Source organism: Heliconius melpomene, chromosome 13 (genome assembly GCF_056956725.1).
Source record: "Heliconius melpomene rosina isolate 202511_hmr_F chromosome 13, ASM5695672v1, whole genome shotgun sequence".
Lineage (NCBI taxonomy): Eukaryota > Metazoa > Arthropoda > Insecta > Lepidoptera > Nymphalidae > Heliconius > Heliconius melpomene.
Genome location: NC_140401.1, coordinates 3,127,738 through 3,144,978, shown reverse-complemented (window position 1 = coordinate 3,144,978; position 17,241 = coordinate 3,127,738). Strand labels below are relative to the sequence as shown.

The 17,241-nt window shown below is 35.6% G+C and overlaps 1 protein-coding gene across 4 annotated transcripts in view; it reads left to right on the top strand.

Moving 5' to 3' along the window:
- The first annotated feature begins 1,294 nt into the window (after positions 1-1,294).
- The window catches only part of RhoGAP100F (Rho GTPase activating protein at 100F), a 48,659-nt gene continuing 32,712 nt past the window's right edge, over positions 1,295-17,241 (top strand). For all 4 annotated transcript variants that reach the window (XM_085196812.1, XM_085196813.1, XM_085196811.1 and 1 more), the window contains exon 1: positions 1,295-1,467. In XM_085196812.1, coding sequence (XP_085052938.1) covers positions 1,381-1,467 — 87 coding nt within the window. In that variant the 5' untranslated portion in view covers positions 1,295-1,380. The remainder of the gene's footprint in view (positions 1,468-17,241) is intronic.

Here is a 17,241-nt window from a genome sequence, read left to right as displayed (position 1 = left end):
GATATTATACAAGTGAGTAGGAACTTAAGAAATAAGAGAAGATTTACACGGGTCATCCTATAACAGGATTTATTTTGGCTTCGCGCTGTATCCCATATACACAGCCAGGTAAGCAGAGAAAATCTAGTGTTAAGCATTGCATTCTGTTGTTATGCATTGTGTGTTGAGTGGCGGAACTCAACGCTGAGGTATGCCTCGACACCACAATGAAGTAATGAAAATAATAAATATTCTTTTCCTTAAGCTTAAGTCGAACTCTCTGCTGGCCTCTACTTGGATTTAATTAATTAAACCAATACCCAGTATAACAAAAAATAAAATTTCAATTATATGATAATTAGATTCTCATTATCTTGTTTCCTGAGCTCCGGTGTGGGTAGCTGGCGGTAATCACAATAATTGTCCTACGTCCACTCCACTTGCATTATGTATTCCCCCTTTAATTGACGTAATTGCCTGATGTGTCAATTTTGACGCGTGCAAGTACGTCCAGAAGGGTCGTTGAAATTCCATTAATTTAGGAAACCGGGAAACGGGCGGCAAGTAGGTAGTTTCGGGCCTCATGTGGTTTTGTCGGCTCTTTCTATGGCAGCCGGAAGTTATATCTACATCGCTATGGCTTATTATTATCCTAACAAAGTATTTAACTTGTGGCCCTTTAAATTACATATGTTCGTATTAAAATTTGTATGTGTTTAATATAGTATTGTTGGTTATATTTAAGAAATTTTGTTAATCTGTATTTGGATAAGTTTTTTATTGTTAATAAAATTAGTCGAATTCTGGAGGCATTACGTGTAATTGCTCCACTAGGTGTAACTTAACGTCGAGAACTCACCAGAGCGACGTAATAAAAATATTAAATATTGCACTTTCTTGTGTGGGAATCGAACCTACAACTTATTGTTTACATACGTTAACAGTCATACAGTTGTGACTCTACGTCACGACTGGCCTCAAATAAGTTTCTTAATCGGTTAATATCCATATACCAGATTTCGTTAAAACAATCCCATTTCATCTCATATACCAACAAGTAAAATCCAAATATCGTTAGCAGACGTTTCATTGACCTTTCCCCATGTGCATCCAGAAAACCGATTAATAGGTCGTCTGGTTGCATCGGTCTAGGAAACTCGCACCGAATAATCGCATCGATCGCCAAAAAACTAACCCACATACGCACTGGCAGCGTAGCCGGAATTATTAATCGCGTGGGGGTGTGGGGGTGTGGGGTGTGGGCGTGGGCGCAGGGCGCAGGCGCGGGGCGGGCGGCGGCACTCGGCGAGGAAGGCTCGCGCGCTCCGGCCGCGTCCGAGCAGCAGCATGCGCGAGCAGGCGGCGCCGCGGCCGCCCCAGCCCGTGCCGTAGCCGGTCCTCATGCAGTGGCGCAAGCTGGCCAGGTTGAAGTCTTCGCCGGGCGGACAGTCGCGCGCTCGGAGGATGCTCTGCTGCGGCCGCAGGAAGGTATGCCCCCGATCGATACCGCGCCGAAACCGGCGCCCCTCCCGGCCCGGACGCCGACGCCGTTCGACGACCCCGCTTGCTAGGGCCTCGCGATATACCCTGTCAATTTTTCTGGATTCCACTCCTCAATATCCCGTTTTTAATGTACGAGTATAGTGCATATCACTATCGTATATTCAGTTATGTATTTAATTTTACCGTTATTACTCTATGTGTTCCATTTTCTCAACAATTGAACACGGAATGTGTATAATTGTGTTAAAAAATATGTGTATTATTCCACTATCACTTCTTATCAGTTATTGTGATAATTTTATGTTATCAAATTCTATGCTCTGCCAGAGGCGCCAATTTTGGAACTTGAATTTTATTGTCTTAATTACATCTAGGGAGCAGTAAACTATATTCCATTTGTGATTCGATAAGGTATCCTAGTTTTAATCTCAAGGTTTTCCGACTACCAAAGTCGGAAAACCTAGGAATTCTTCCAATCTTCATGGTATAAATTTCCAAGCGTGTTAAATTTCCTTACGAGCTTAACACCCTAAGCGATTGCGAAAACCTACTATATAAAAGGTGTTTTTTTTTATTTTAACAGCTACATGCCATTAAATAAATTACTCTAAACGTTAACTTATGTATTTGGTCTTGTAATCAATGACAATTTAGTATACTAATTACAATTTAGTGCTTAAGCTTAATAAAAGCGATTTCAATACTTATCATTAAAGGAGGTTAGTTATCAAAAAGTCCCTATCTCTCGCCATCTTGTCGATGTTTTATCATGCGCCAAGGAAACGGCTCTTAAAGTGTGGAAAATTTGATTTCACCTACAATGTATAAGGAGGGAATCGCATTAGAAGCCTATTTATGTCCCGACACGGTCCATATTCGCTCAGCCGTGTGTTACCATATCTCCAACGTGGTATTGCCATGATAATATAATTTTGTAACATAATAGCGTACAGAGTAATTCGTTTTATCTTTTCGTGTGGGGGCGTCGAACGTCGAATAATGCAGATAATAAATTGTCATATGCATATTGGTTCACATTTTTTACTTTATATGTTAATACAGTATGTAGAATATAACATAATATATAACATAAATATTTTTATAGTAGATAGTAATTAGCTTAGTCATTATTATTAAATTTTAAATAACATATCAATTAATAATTTACATTTTAATAATATATAATAAATTCTTTCATAGAAAAAATTATGTGAAGATATTTTACAACTGTAACAAATCACAACGTACTACGAATACAAGATTTGACTAACATTTTGGGGTTAAGTTGGAAGTATTTCATTTTTAATAAGTTCACCGCACTGATGTAGGTCAATCGTATCGTATAAGGGGGGGAATCGTAACATTTACCTATTTACGTACAAACCAGTCTGCCCGCTACTTTAAATAATACTTTTGTTGTATAATAATGTCGTTGCATTACGTTAATGCACAACGAGTTTTCATTTTCTTTATTAAAAGAGCATTAAAATTAAAATTATTGTCTTTGTATCTCGTATGCCTCATTTGTTACTCATTTTTGAACGAGTAAACTTTAATATGTTTTAATGTATCGGTATTCATATATAATTATATAAAAAAATATATATTTTTTTTTATGATATTTATTAAAAGTTTTCTTGGCTAGTTGATATTTGGGCAATTTGGTTGTTTTATTATGAATTGTTGACCACATATTACCTTCCCTCCTTCCCTATATTTACATCTATATGTAAATATAGGGAAAAAGATTACACATAATATCGTTGTCATTCAAGTCTATTAAGATAACAAATTTCACAATGCCAGTTATTTTTTGTTCTTTCTCTGGCAACAGTTTAATATAAAATGAAAACTCAGCAATTTTATTAATTTATCTCTGGACTGTAGAATAAAAAACTTAAACAAATGTACGTATATTGGAAAAACATTTGAATTTTACATTTAATACTTAAGTAGGTCATGGTTAAATGACTATTATATGCCCTCATTTCTCTTCTATCAACAAAAGATGAAAAAACTGAATCGATTCAACTCTTATGAAAAGAATGAATAAAACTTTTGCTTTTGTACGGTATCAAAATGTTGAACACCTTTTGTGTGTGAGAACCTAATCGAAACATTTTTAGTGTACCTTTATTTTTTAGTATAAAAGTAGCAATATATTTGGAAAACATTAAGTACACAATTAGATTTAATTAGATTTTTATTCATTCAGTAGAATATACACAAAATAGATAAATAAATTATTTCAGTTTCTCAAGAAATAGCTAGCAAAGATAAATAACTGTCGATGGCATAGACGTCTTACGTCCCCATGAAATTAGAAAACTTTGGGCCAATCGTAAACGTTCCAAAATTTTAATCGCTTTTCTTTAAATGTAGTTACTGTTAGATAAATATTAGAACGCAAAAGCTTATTTAAAATGTTTGCTTGGTTTACTTAGCTTTATCGTAATCAATGTTTTATCTTCTTGTGTATTTTAAATTGATAATAATTTTATTCGTACACCTATCACTTAAACTTACTGCTAATCTTTTTAACACGCTTTTTCCCGACTGCTAAGGAAGGGTTAGCTTGGTTGTTTGTGTGGTTGTTACAGGAAATTTTGAACGTGTTTTTGACTTTGAACGGACAGTGTAAAAAATTGTTTTCACTCGTTAGTTTATTTTTTCACAAAGACATGTTCAATTGTTTTTTAGATTTTTATTTTTTTACTTTCATTGTATATCATTTCAATTACACCATATTGTAGCTTGTCAATTTAGTAAATCGTTTGAACTTCTTTATTATATATAGTCAGGAGTAGTAAAGACTTAATATAAAAAAAAGTACTCCTCTGCCTACTTTATTGTTGCCTTATTTCAATGATAAATGATAGTACATACTTAAAAAAGAATATTTATAATAGAACTAAGAATATAATCTCTTGTCCTACTGTAAGCAAAATCTTCTTTGATTTATATATTCCATGTAAACTAAGCAAATAATGAGTGAAATATAGTATTTCACGTGATATATACTTAAAAATTCAAAGGGTTTAACACAAACCTGAGTAAGTTTGTCTCAGTAAGCTGATTAACTCGCGATTAGGCTCTACGGCTTCACTGTTTACTGGAAGAAAGCACTTATTACAGTAATTGTGTAATACGCTTACGTTGGATAGTGTTGCCAAATGTGCTTTTTAGTGTAATTTTAAAATTGCTTTGATTAGTTTGAACTTATGCGTATCTAAAACGAATAAATAATTCAAGTATCGATTTTGTTACATCGATAAAATATTTTTGAAATTTACGTAACTATTTTTTAGGTGATTCCCAAATATATATATAAAAAAATTGATAGCTATCATTACTTATTTCTTATATGCTTCTTAAATTATTTATGTATCTTTTACTGTCGAACTTGTCTTAGAAATAAATCATATATCGTCCGTACTCCACACGCCATTAAAAGGTTTCGAGCGTCCGCCTACGTGTGACGTCACTGTATAGCCTCTTTAACAACCGTTATATACTATTCTCAGATATAGACACTTTGAAATGTGATAAACTGCACGAAAAGACTATTGTCAGAATAGCTTGGGTTATTCTTAAGTGGTCTTCAGCAGTTTATTTCAGTTAATACTTTATATAATTGCCTTTAGATATAATATATTTAGTTTTGTATAGAAGTCAACAGCTTTTAGCATACATAAATTATATATTCACATTTTGACTTACCACTATAGAATATATCTAGAGTGAAGGGTGTAAGAGCTCAATATGTTTACAATGTAAGGGTAGAGCACGTGAGGGTTGTATTATAATAACTTATGTTTATATCTTACGGGGTAGACAAGTCGACTATAATATCCACATATTTTTTCATTAAGATATTTTGCATACATACATAGGATAATAAAACGTCTTCCTCATTTTGATTTACAAAATTACTTTAAAAACTTTTTTTTACGACTGGAAGTCAGTGGCGCAGGGCACAAGTGTGTGATTGTAAAGGCGACTAGTTGAGGGTTCTATCCCCATTTCAGGAAATGAAATATTTATTTAAATATATATTTTCATTTTTTCGCTCTGGGATCGAGGCTAAGCGTTGAGTTTCACCACTCCACATGCAATGCCTCCAGGATTCGGTGGAAAATGGAGAACAGAGTATCTTAGCACTAGGTTCCCTCTGCTTACCCTGCTGAGTGCGGAATACAGCACGAAGCTGGTTAAATGATTATATTTTATGCATTATATTGTTATTTATCGTATAACACATTATTAGTGCCAGTTTGCCCTAAATTGTGTCCTAAGTGACAATTTACATGTTGGAACATGTAGGGAGGCTAGTGAGACGCTTAAAATTCTAAGTGGTGCGCAACGTTCCGCTGACTCCGACAACCTGAGCTCGACCATTTATACTTTTACTCTATATTATGTGATTTTTAAATTATTTATTTAAAAATTGTTATAAAATTGTTGCATTGACATTAATGAAATATTCTAAGCAATTTACATAATTTTTTGTGTATTGCTTGAACCCGTAACCTACTATTAAAATAACATACATACATATTTATTAGTAGAATTTATATTATCAATACCAAGTACCTTTGTTGTCAATGTCATAATTTTAATTTGTCTTCCGCTTTTTTTGTTTTTTTTTGTAGCTTTACGCCGTATCCCATATATATCAGGGAACCTGGGAACAAAGTAACACGCCGTTCCCATTAAGACATTTCCGTTCTCCATTTTCTGCTACGTTTTGCAGGCATTGTATGTTGAGTGGTCGAACTCAACGCTGCGCTTTTGCCTCGTTAACAAAACGAGAAAATGAAAATAGTAAATATTCATTCATTTCCTCAAGTGGGAATCGAACCCATAACCTGTAGCGTTTATAGTCCAACGCTTGTGCCCCTACGCCATAATTGGGCTCAAGCTTTTCTTTCTTCTTTTCTAAGTATTCGAATTTTAATCGAATTAAAATAACAATGTTTTATTGTAATTATTTATTATAGAACGTTATTTAAAAATGTATTCATTATTCTTCGTTTCATATGCCTTACAACTAAAACAACAAAGGAGGTAAAGTTGTTTGTTCTTTACAAAAGATAAAAGGGACTTGTCCAACAATATTCGGCTAAGGGCTGGGTTTGTTGAAAAAAATATATATAAAAAAATCTTTTACAGAAAAATCTTGAACGGAATATCATTGAATAGATTAATATCTATGGTAATATCTATTAACCTAATGGTTAAAGGTGCTTACCTTAGAATTTTAAGGTTAAGAAATTACAATTTCTTTTTTTAATTATACAGTTATATATCAACGAGACCAGTCCTCTTTCAGGGAGAATAATAACTATTATTATAATTATTGATGAGAAAAACTAATGTATATAAATTTCAACTAATACGTCTTTATTTTACGAATATTATTACTTATAAAAAAAGTAATAATATATTCGTAAAAATATCCTAAAATATCTGTGAGATTTGAACCCCACACCCTTCACATGAACTAGTCAACGAAGATCTCGTAATAAAAGTTTATTACTTGTTTAGTGGTTAGCCTTACTTGATGAAAACTACGCAGCTAAGTTTATAGACATGTCGCGTAACCGCTGAGACGTACTTCTATTCTCATTATAAGTTTGTATGTTCTTGTGTGCACAGTTTATGTAAACACATCTTAATTCCTTTTTGAAGGCAAATTTCTATTTTACTTAAGTTCTACTTAAGTACAAGCGTGTGATTATAGATATAACGGCACTGGGTTCGATTCCCACTTGGGGCAGTGCAATATTTAATTAAATTATCTATGGTAATAAGGCAAAGCGCAGCAACTTAGCACGCAATGCCTGTACCGGCAGAAAATAGGAAACCATGTGCCATGCTATGTATATATATGTGGGACTAGCGGACCCGGACGCGGCTACGCCTGCTTGAACTATAAGAATATTTATGAAATATTATTTTAATAAATTTATTTTTATAAGGATGAATATCAAAATATAAGTTCATTTTGGGTGACGTTTTCTTAGAACAACAAAGAAACTTTGCAAACCGGTGCTTAGCAACGACGGTTGTTATTAACATGGCAGAATAAATTGCATGTCAAATTAGAAAGTATTTTAATTTATTAGTACATATGTGTAATGTAATATTATATAGCCTATAGCACTTCTGAAGAATGCAGCTTTCATACAAATCAAAAACATAGTAAATCGGACCAGTAGATCCAAAGATCTTAGCGTTCAAACAAACAAACAAACAAACAAACAAACAAACAAACTCTTCCACTTTATTATATTAGTATAGATGAAGAAAGTGAATATTAAGTCTGTTACATTAAAATATAATATATTTTTGAGTATCATAACTACTAAAACTGTAGTATTGTAATATATTTAAAAAAAAAAATAAAAAAAATCATTAAATTGAATGGATCTTAATAAGGAAGACCTTAATATTTATAACAAAAAAAACAAGTGGTGGTCACCGCTTGACAGCTAGTTTTTTCTTACATTCTTTAATTACTTTGTATATTACAAAATTCTTAAAACAATCAATATGATATTTTTATTAAATGTAAAGAATAATGCAATTATTTTAATTGCAGCAAACTTCATTGTTATTGGATTGTAGCAATCTCCGTTGACAGCTACGAGAATCTCGTAGCGTAGCGTAGCAGCTCGGCTACGGGTACTGATTGCGAGCTGTGTAATAGTATAATTAAAATGGAAACTACTTGTTATATCTTAATTTAAATAAATGTTATTAACATATAAAAATTACTTACACAATAACAAATATAAATTGTGTTAAAATAATAAGACAGTTATTGTATCATATATAATGTTTTGAGAAATGAATTTTATATTTATTATCGATTTCATTTGCGGCGTTCAGTTCCGCCACTTAACACGCAATGCTTTCTCGGCGAAAAGAGGGTAACGGAGTGTCTTAAAATAGGAAACCTAGTAACACACACACCAGTTTAAATTGTTTTTATTAGAAATGGTTCTAAAAATATATTTTAATTTAATTTCAAAAGATCGATGAGATTTTTTAAATTCACCAGTAGTAAATTACACAAAATCCTCATCATCCTCATCCTCATCGACCTCAATAAAAAATTCATGAGAACTCATTCAAACGACCACTTCGACTCACCTATTACAAGAAAAACTAATGGATTAATAATTGCACGGAATTTGAATGTGTGTTCATATTTAAAAACGAATAAATCGATTTTTAGATTACGGCTGAAACGATTTTAATTTACTATATTACGGTGGTTAATCTTATTTAAAATTATTTATATTCTAGTATCATAAAATTGTTATACAATAATTGTCTAACTTCCAACTGATCCTATATGAGGCGAAAGATTAATAAGGTTTAAAATTACCTTAAAAACATTTTTGATTTAGCTCTAACAAAAATGTAACGATAAAGGTTATAAAGGGAATTGCCGATAAAGAAAATTTGTTTTAAAAAATGGTGTCCTTAAATCGATTCGTCGTCCAGAGCTTTAAGCTGTATGAAATGTATGTGCATACATTTATGTCAGCTTTATCGTTTCGATGATAGAGTTTCGTTCTGAAGGTTTTGGTGTTCCAGATTTGAATCGTTTGCTCTTCTCTCTAGTGCTCTTTAGAGTTCGAGTTGGCGCCGAATTTTAGGTTCATGCTTCTCATTAGGCATTTCGTAGAAGACGAAAAAGGTGGAGATCGGGGGAGTGAGGCGCGAAGGGTGAGGGGGATAAGACTATTGTACTAAAAGGAGCGTATTGTCTCATCTTTATACGTAGGTATCCGTTAAGAGGCTGGGTGTGTCTTTTAGTGAAGTAAGTAAAGGTAGCTTTCGAACCAAAAATTTATACTATATTAAAATATTTGTGACAACAAAAACTGAAAATATTTAATGTTATTTTTGAGTCTTTACTAATGCATTTTCGCCTCAATCCGAGTAATGGGAACTCGGAATAGAAGCTTTGGTATTTAAAAATTCAAAAAGATGTCTATCGTTTCCCGCTCATCCTAAACAAAAAATAAATATTTAAGTCGGAAATTTCTCTTAATATTTCGCTTCAGTAAGTAAAAATTTTATGAAGAAAATGTTGCTTATCTTTTTCAAATCTTTGAATTATTTTTTATTATACAATGTAACTCTGTAAATAATATAGTAGAAGTTTTGCATAATTTAGAACAACTATACAGTATACTAACCTAAAAGGATATACAGGCCGTAATGTAGGGGGTTAGTCTATATAAAAAAATTATCTAAAGTGGTGGATTTTATCTCATATCCCATATAAGGAAAACTATTTGATGAACTTCGAAGTTTTAACTCATTAGTACCGGAGTACACGAGTACTTGTCACAAAGCCACCGTAACTTACATTACATAAACTATTCAAAACAATTCGATCCTTTTGTAAGTTTTCGCTAGAATTTATCTCCACTTTACACTCATGAAATTCTGCATATCTTGTAAAATTATATTTTTTATTTCAGTTTCACACAATATACCGCATGTAGCAGGGTAGACAGAGGGAGTATAAATACACTCCGCTCCCCACTTGTCGAGTTCTGGTAGCATTATGTTGAGTGGTGGATCTCATGTGAATGAAAATAAATATATTTCATTTTCTCGAGTGGAAATCGAACCCAACAACAACAAAATGAAAAATAACTGAAAAAAAAATCGAACTTACAATTATCTTTAAATTAATAAAATTTTCTAATTTCATATTAAATCTCTATATAGGGTTTTAAAAAATGGTATAATAATATAGGTGGTTTCATCCAATAAGTACACTATATTACCTTTGTATAGCTGTTGAATAATATTCACCATATCTTTCATCTCTCATTGATTAAGATATAATATTCCACTAGTAAAAAAAATTGTACATGAATTCATTTTGGAATGTAACCATAGCAAATCACTCTATATTGTATTAAAAGACAATAAGAAAACTATTCTAGCTAAAAATATTTATGCATGATGGCCAGCTAAGACTAAGAAGAATATCTAATGACTCTAAGACTCTCTTTATTTAAGAAGACAGAGTATTTTAGAGCAATTTTTATTTTTAAAATATAGCAGATAATATACGAAAGGCCTTAAAAATTATTATTAAATAAGAAGTATTTACAGATACATATACCTAGTAACATTGTATTAGCATAATATATGAATACAGGATAAATAGTTGTTTGTATACGCTAGAACTAATTAACTTTTCCAAGGCTTTGTGGTTAGCCTGTCATCAAGCCGGGTTAGATTAAAGCAACCTTTGCCTCTGATCTAAATATGTCTAGACAATATTAATTATTCTGAGTTGCATAAGATAGTAAAAATATGCTACAAGGCTGTTTGTCAGCTTCAAACAAATTAAATCTACATTTTAAACAGCCGATTGTCTTTGTCTTTAAGGTTAGTTTATATAAGCTTTGGGAATAAATTTGATCTAAATTTAAATTTTCTATAAAAAATTATAAAATTAAGTTCACAGATTTACTCGTTGTTATAAAAAATTATAGGAAAAGCGTCAGAAATTCACTTATCCCATAGTTATAACGTAATTTTATAGTCTCCTCACGTTTATATGATTAATAATAATAATTATGTCAATTATAAAACGTGTTCGAAGACATTGAATTATAGATTAGCAAGAAGAACGTTAAGCTACGAGTATATATGTATTTTTCAAAATATCTTGCGCTCCGATTCCTCCGCCCTCCGCCGTCTGATCAAATACTTGCTCAGCGATGGCATTTTAATAAAAAAAATATAATACTAATGCAATATTTTAAAATTGATGAATTTGATGTTTTAGCTTAAAAGCTAAAAATACTACACAATTGACGTCGGGCCAGACTTGCTGTAATCTAGCAAAGTTTTATGATGGAGCAGACATCTCTTAGGTAATAAGAGAATATTTTCGTCGCTGTCAATTTAAAATCGATTAAAAGTGTGTTGGACGTGGACCAGCGATTTTCATTAAAGCGAGGAAACTTTAAGGAGGCGTGGCTGATGTCTCGAGCCGACGCTGTAGGCGTCTCTAATGAGCTAAGGACGTATCAACGAAAATAGAACCTTATTTGCAATGCTGTTAAGCTGGTTTCGTTATGTAAATCTAATTCAACAACCATTTTCTGAGAGGACGTCAGAGATTGACAGGAAGTTATTAGAAGATCGAAGTTAGAAAAATTTCATTTTAGATTCAAATATATATTTTGTTTGACTGTGAGGATGTTTTAATGTTTAATTTGTTCAAATGGATCTTTTAATAAATAGTACAATACATATAAGAAAATGTAATAAGTATTTAGTAGTTTTATTTTTTTAGCTCTTGTATCGAGGCCCAGCGGGGCACAGAGTTCCCCCACTCAACCCGTATGGCCTCCAGAGTTTGTCGGAAAGTGGAGAATGGAGCGTCTTAACGCTAAACTCCCGGATACAGCGTGAAATTTAAAAAAAAGATTTATAATTTATTTTTAAAGCCAAATCCAAACAAACCCAACTTGTCATAAAAATGCAAGTACATTTGAAATATGTGGAACACAGCTGTTACTATGCTAATAGTATTTTGCAAGGATGCATTTCACGCTATTATCCTTTAAAATACGGCCTTTTAAAAAGCACTCAACATTTTGGAGTATATTTCAAAGTATGTACATACATTAAAACAAATATATTGTATACCTATTTGCATATTCAAGCCATAATTATAGGCAAGAGCTTTTAATTATTACTTCTAATTTTACAATTTTTGAATTTGTACTAACGAACCATTTTAATGAGGGTGTGGGCAGTGGGCATATTGTTAACTTACTATAAACGGTAGTCGTAGGTTCGAAATTGTTTTGGAATCTTGTTAAATAAAGCTCTACGTAGCATAACATGCGATGGTAAAGTTTTCTATATAAAGGCTGTATTTCTGATAAAATATTAATATTTAAATAAAACAAGTAATATATTTCATATAGCTTCTCCATCGATCATGTTATAATTAACCCTTTTAAGAAGGCAACCTTCACGTTTGTCGGAAATACCTTAAGTCCAATATTAATGTATGAAGTTGGTAATGGCAGTCACGTTACGCCCAAAGTAGCTCTCGACCACGTTAAGTGCGGGATGACTTTAGTTCCGAACTTGTAATACATGTATACTTTCTTTATAACAATGTATGGCGTTATGTATTTGATTAAATTCTCTTGTTTAAAAAATAATAAATAATAACTTTAGAATATAATATATTGAACGTAGCTGGATGAACTCGCCCCTCATAGAAACAGTCCAAGCTCTCGTACCACTAAGCCATATCTCATCCAGCTACGTAGAAATTCTTCTACGCTTGCTATTTATATTATTATTTATTGCCATTATTTATATAAATAGTATGGTATATGCAAGATCTATTCTCGCTCTATTCTCTCTCTATTCTCGCGATCTACCAGCAAGTTGTATTACTACAAGTAATATATGTATTGAACCTGCAACTTCTACTCTCTGTGGCAACTGGTACTGTAACATTCATCATCATCAACAGCCATCTATTGTCCACTGTTGGACATAGGCCTTCCCCAATTCTCGCCACCACACTCGATCTTCAGCTTTTCGGACCCATCCGCTTCCCGCCAATCTCTTCATATCGTCAGCCCATCTGGCAGGGGGTCGTCCCACCGGTCGTTTTGTACGGGGTCTCCACTCTACGACACGTCTGCCCCAGCGGCCGTCGGCTCTACGACAGATATGCCCCGCCCATTGCCACTTCAGCTTACCAATTCTTTGGGCTATGTCGGTAACCCTGGTTCTCCTCCGGATTTCCTCGTTTCGGATTCTATCTTTAAGAGATACACCGAGCATAGCCCGCTCCATGGCGCGCTGAGCGACTTGAAATTTGTGGACGAGGCCTTTCGTTAGAGTCCATGTCTCCGCCCCGTACGTCATGACCGGAAGAATGCACTGGTCGAATGCCCGAGATTTCAGGCATTGAGGTAGTGGCGAGTCGAAGATTTGGCGAAGTTTTCCGTACGCTGCCCAGCCCAAACGTATTCTTCTGTCAGCCTCTTTGTCGAAGTTGTTCCTACCAAGTTGTATAGTTTGGCCTAGGTAGACGTATTCCTGGACAACTTCGATGCTAACATTATCGACGATAACTGGCCTTGGATCTGCAAATGAATTGAACATGACCTTAGTCTTATCCAAGTTCATTCCCAGACCCACCCGTCTGCAAGAAACACTCAGGCTTTGCAGCATCTCCGTTAACTCATGCAGCGATTCGGCCATTACAACTATGTCGTCAGCAAATCGAAGGTGTGAAATGTATTCTCCGTTGATATTAATACCCTGCCCACTCCAGTCCAGTGTTTTGAAGACATCCTCTAAAGCGTTAGTAAACAGTTTCGGAGATATTACATCTCCCTGTCTTACTCCGCGCTTCAGAGGGATTGGTCTTGTCTGGACATCCTGAATTTGGACAGTCATCGAAGCGGATGTATATATACATTTCAGCACCTCGATATACCGCCAATCGACTTGACATCGCTGCAGAGAATCGAGAACAGCCCAGGTTTCGATGGAGTCGAAGGCTTTTTCGTAGTCCACAAATGCGAGACACAGAGGGCGATTATATTCCTCGGTCTTTTGTATAACCTGTCTTAGTGTGTGGATGTGGTCTACGGTACTGTAGCCTTTTCGAAACCCGGCCTGTTCAGGAGGTTGGAAATCGTCAAATCTTCGGGCAAGCCGGTTTGATATGACTCTTGAGAAAAGCTTATAGACATGGCTTAGAAGTGCTATCGGTCTGTAGTTCTTGAGGCGCGTTTTATCTCCTTTTTTGAAGAACAATATGACCACACTTCTAGACCATGCTTCTGGCGTTGTGCCCTTGTTTAAGACGGTATTAAATATCTTTCGGAGCTCCTCCAAGACAATACGCCCACCAGCTCTTAAGAGTTCCGTGGTAATACCGTCTTCCCCAGGTGCCTTGTTGTTTTTGAGCTGCTCAAGAGCCATCCCAATTTCGGCAATCTCTATGTCCGGTAGCTCGTCCGTGAAGTGACGGGTCAGCTTGGCACGTTTGTCATTCGCGTTTTCAATGGTGGGTTTAGGTGCATGAGAGGAGTACAGTCCTCCATAAAAAGTTTCGGCTTCTAGGAGTAGATCTGGTTTGGATGTAATGACTCGACCATCAGATGTCGTCAGCTTCGCAAAATGACTCCTTCCCAATTGTTTAGCGAATACTTTCGAGCCTCTATTTCGTTCTATAGCATCTTCGATTGCTCTTAGATTGCTTTGGCGGAGGTCGAATCGTATATGATTTTTTACACGCTTATTGAGAAGGCGGAAATTTGGCGAATCCGTAGACGTCTCCCGTCTCTGTCTCATCAGATCCACTGTTTCGGCCGAGAACTTAGATGATTTACTCCTCTGACTTTGTTGGCCTCTCCCACTTCTCGGATGACCTTCGCAAACTGATTGGCACATTGGTCAACATCCTCCGTAGTTTCCAGCAATTGGAATCGGTTTTGGAGTTCCAGCTGGAACTCATCGGATTTAGCAACGATATGGCGTTGTGACGGTCGGAGCGTAGACTTTATCAGACGATTTCTTTCGAGTCGGAAGTTTATATTCAAAGTCCCTCGTACAAGTCGGTGATCACTTCCGGTATTAAACCTGTTGATCACTGAGACGTCTTTGAATATATACCTCCTATTCGTCATGATAAAGTCGATCTCATTTTTAGTCACATTATCTGGGCTTCGCCATGTCCACTTCCTCTGAGGCTTTTTCTGGAAGAAAGAATTCATCAGAGAGAGCCTCTGGGATTCGAGAAAGTTAACTAGCATTTGGCCCCTACGGTTTCTGCTACCAATACCGTGCGATCCAATAACCGATTCACCGCGTTCTTGTGCTCCTACTTTGGCATTGAAGTCCCCCATAACAACAGTGAAGTGGGTCTTGGTGGTGTCGTGTAAGGCCCTTGTTATGTCGTCATAGACGGCCTCGACCTCGTCGTCAGAGTGTGTCGACGTGGGAGCATAAACCTGAATCACTTTCAGAGAATACCTCCTAGTTAATTTGAGTATGAGGTATGCTACCCGAGTGGACACACTGCTGACTTCCATCACATTGCCAGAGAGAACTTTGTTAACCAATATGCCAACTCCGCCTTGTGACGTCTTATCGCCCTCTCGATGGTAGAGTAGGTGGCCCGATTTCAGGGTTATCGTGTCCTCTCCCTGTCTTCGGACTTCTGACAGCCCTAGAATGTGCCAGTTTATGTGTCCTAACTCCGACTCGAGCTCAGCTAGATAGACATCTTCCTTCAACGAACGAACATTATATGTAGCCAAATGTAGTTGGTGGTATGTGTGGTGACCGGATCCTACCCGGAGATTCTTCGCACCCTCTGCCCCGCCGTGACCACGACCGTCACCACGATGGTCGGGAATAGCAGGGCTACCGGGAACTGAGGGCCGTTTCTTTCGGTGTGCTGACATGGGAAGTGTTGCCCATACTCGCCACGCTAGGCAAGGGCGTGTTGGCGAGCGCAGGGTCGGGCCCCCTTGCACTGGTGACGCTGCTGCCCGTCACCAGCCTAATTTGAAGCCTGGCTGATTGGATGGTTATACCGCCACCGTTCGGTCGTCAGAGCCTCGTTCGTAGATCAGCAGGATGCACCACGGGCAGGTGAGGTTGACTGTTTGAGGGCACTTAGGTATTATGACCCCCTTGCATCCCCTGTAACATTACTGTGATAGAAACTTCAATTAAAATAAAGGAGATTTAGATTTAGATAAATGAATTTTAAATAAAAAGAGTATTCTGTTGTAACTGCCTCATAAATCGGTCCGGTGTAACGTACCACTCAGTACCAACATTTAGCGTTGGAGCTATTTCTTGAAATCAGGGTAACTGATCTACGCTTACAATTTATCATTTTTTATTTGATAACTCTTTCCTTAAATAAGATGCTAAAATATATATTTTTTTGTATCTTTATTCACTTTCTGCTCTTTTACGGCGAACAGTGGCTTGAAAAATTTGTTTTTTTATAGCTTTATACTGTATCCTCTATATCCATATTATTATACTAGCGGCCCGCCCGCGGCTTCACCTGCGTGAATTACGTTATTATTAATTTCTGTGACGTTCATGCAAAATTTGAGACTCCTAGCATTTGTAGTAACGAAGTTTCATACAAACTTTCAATCCCAAAAACAACCCCTTAGAAGTCGAATATTGCAAATTCCCGTCTTAGCGAGCACCTACGTCCTATAAGTAACTCCTATGCAAAATTTGAGATTCCTAGCACATGTAGTTCCTGAGATTTCGTGATGAGTGAGTGACCTTTCGATTTTATATATATAGATAAGGCATAATAGGCATAAAGAACATAGTATTAAGATAGTATGTTCTCAACTTTAGAGTTAGACCCATAAATATTGCATTTGTCACACATATGTCTGTCTTTAAAAGATATTTATTAAACTTTTAATAATCTTGTAGTAAGAGCGGTAAGAGAAGTAAGGAGAGACCTCGGTTGACCTTCGAAATCACGGTGTCGAAGATACTGGAGGAAGGTCACGTAAAAAGCATGACGAACACACAACCCGCAAAAGGGGATGTATGAAGGGGTTGAAGACAGTAGACTCCGTTCTTCCTGACTACCCCGCTAGGGATACAGCGTGAAGTTAAGTTAAGTTAAATTTTAGTTAATGAACCTACTCATCTGTAAAAGACTGTCCACGCTAC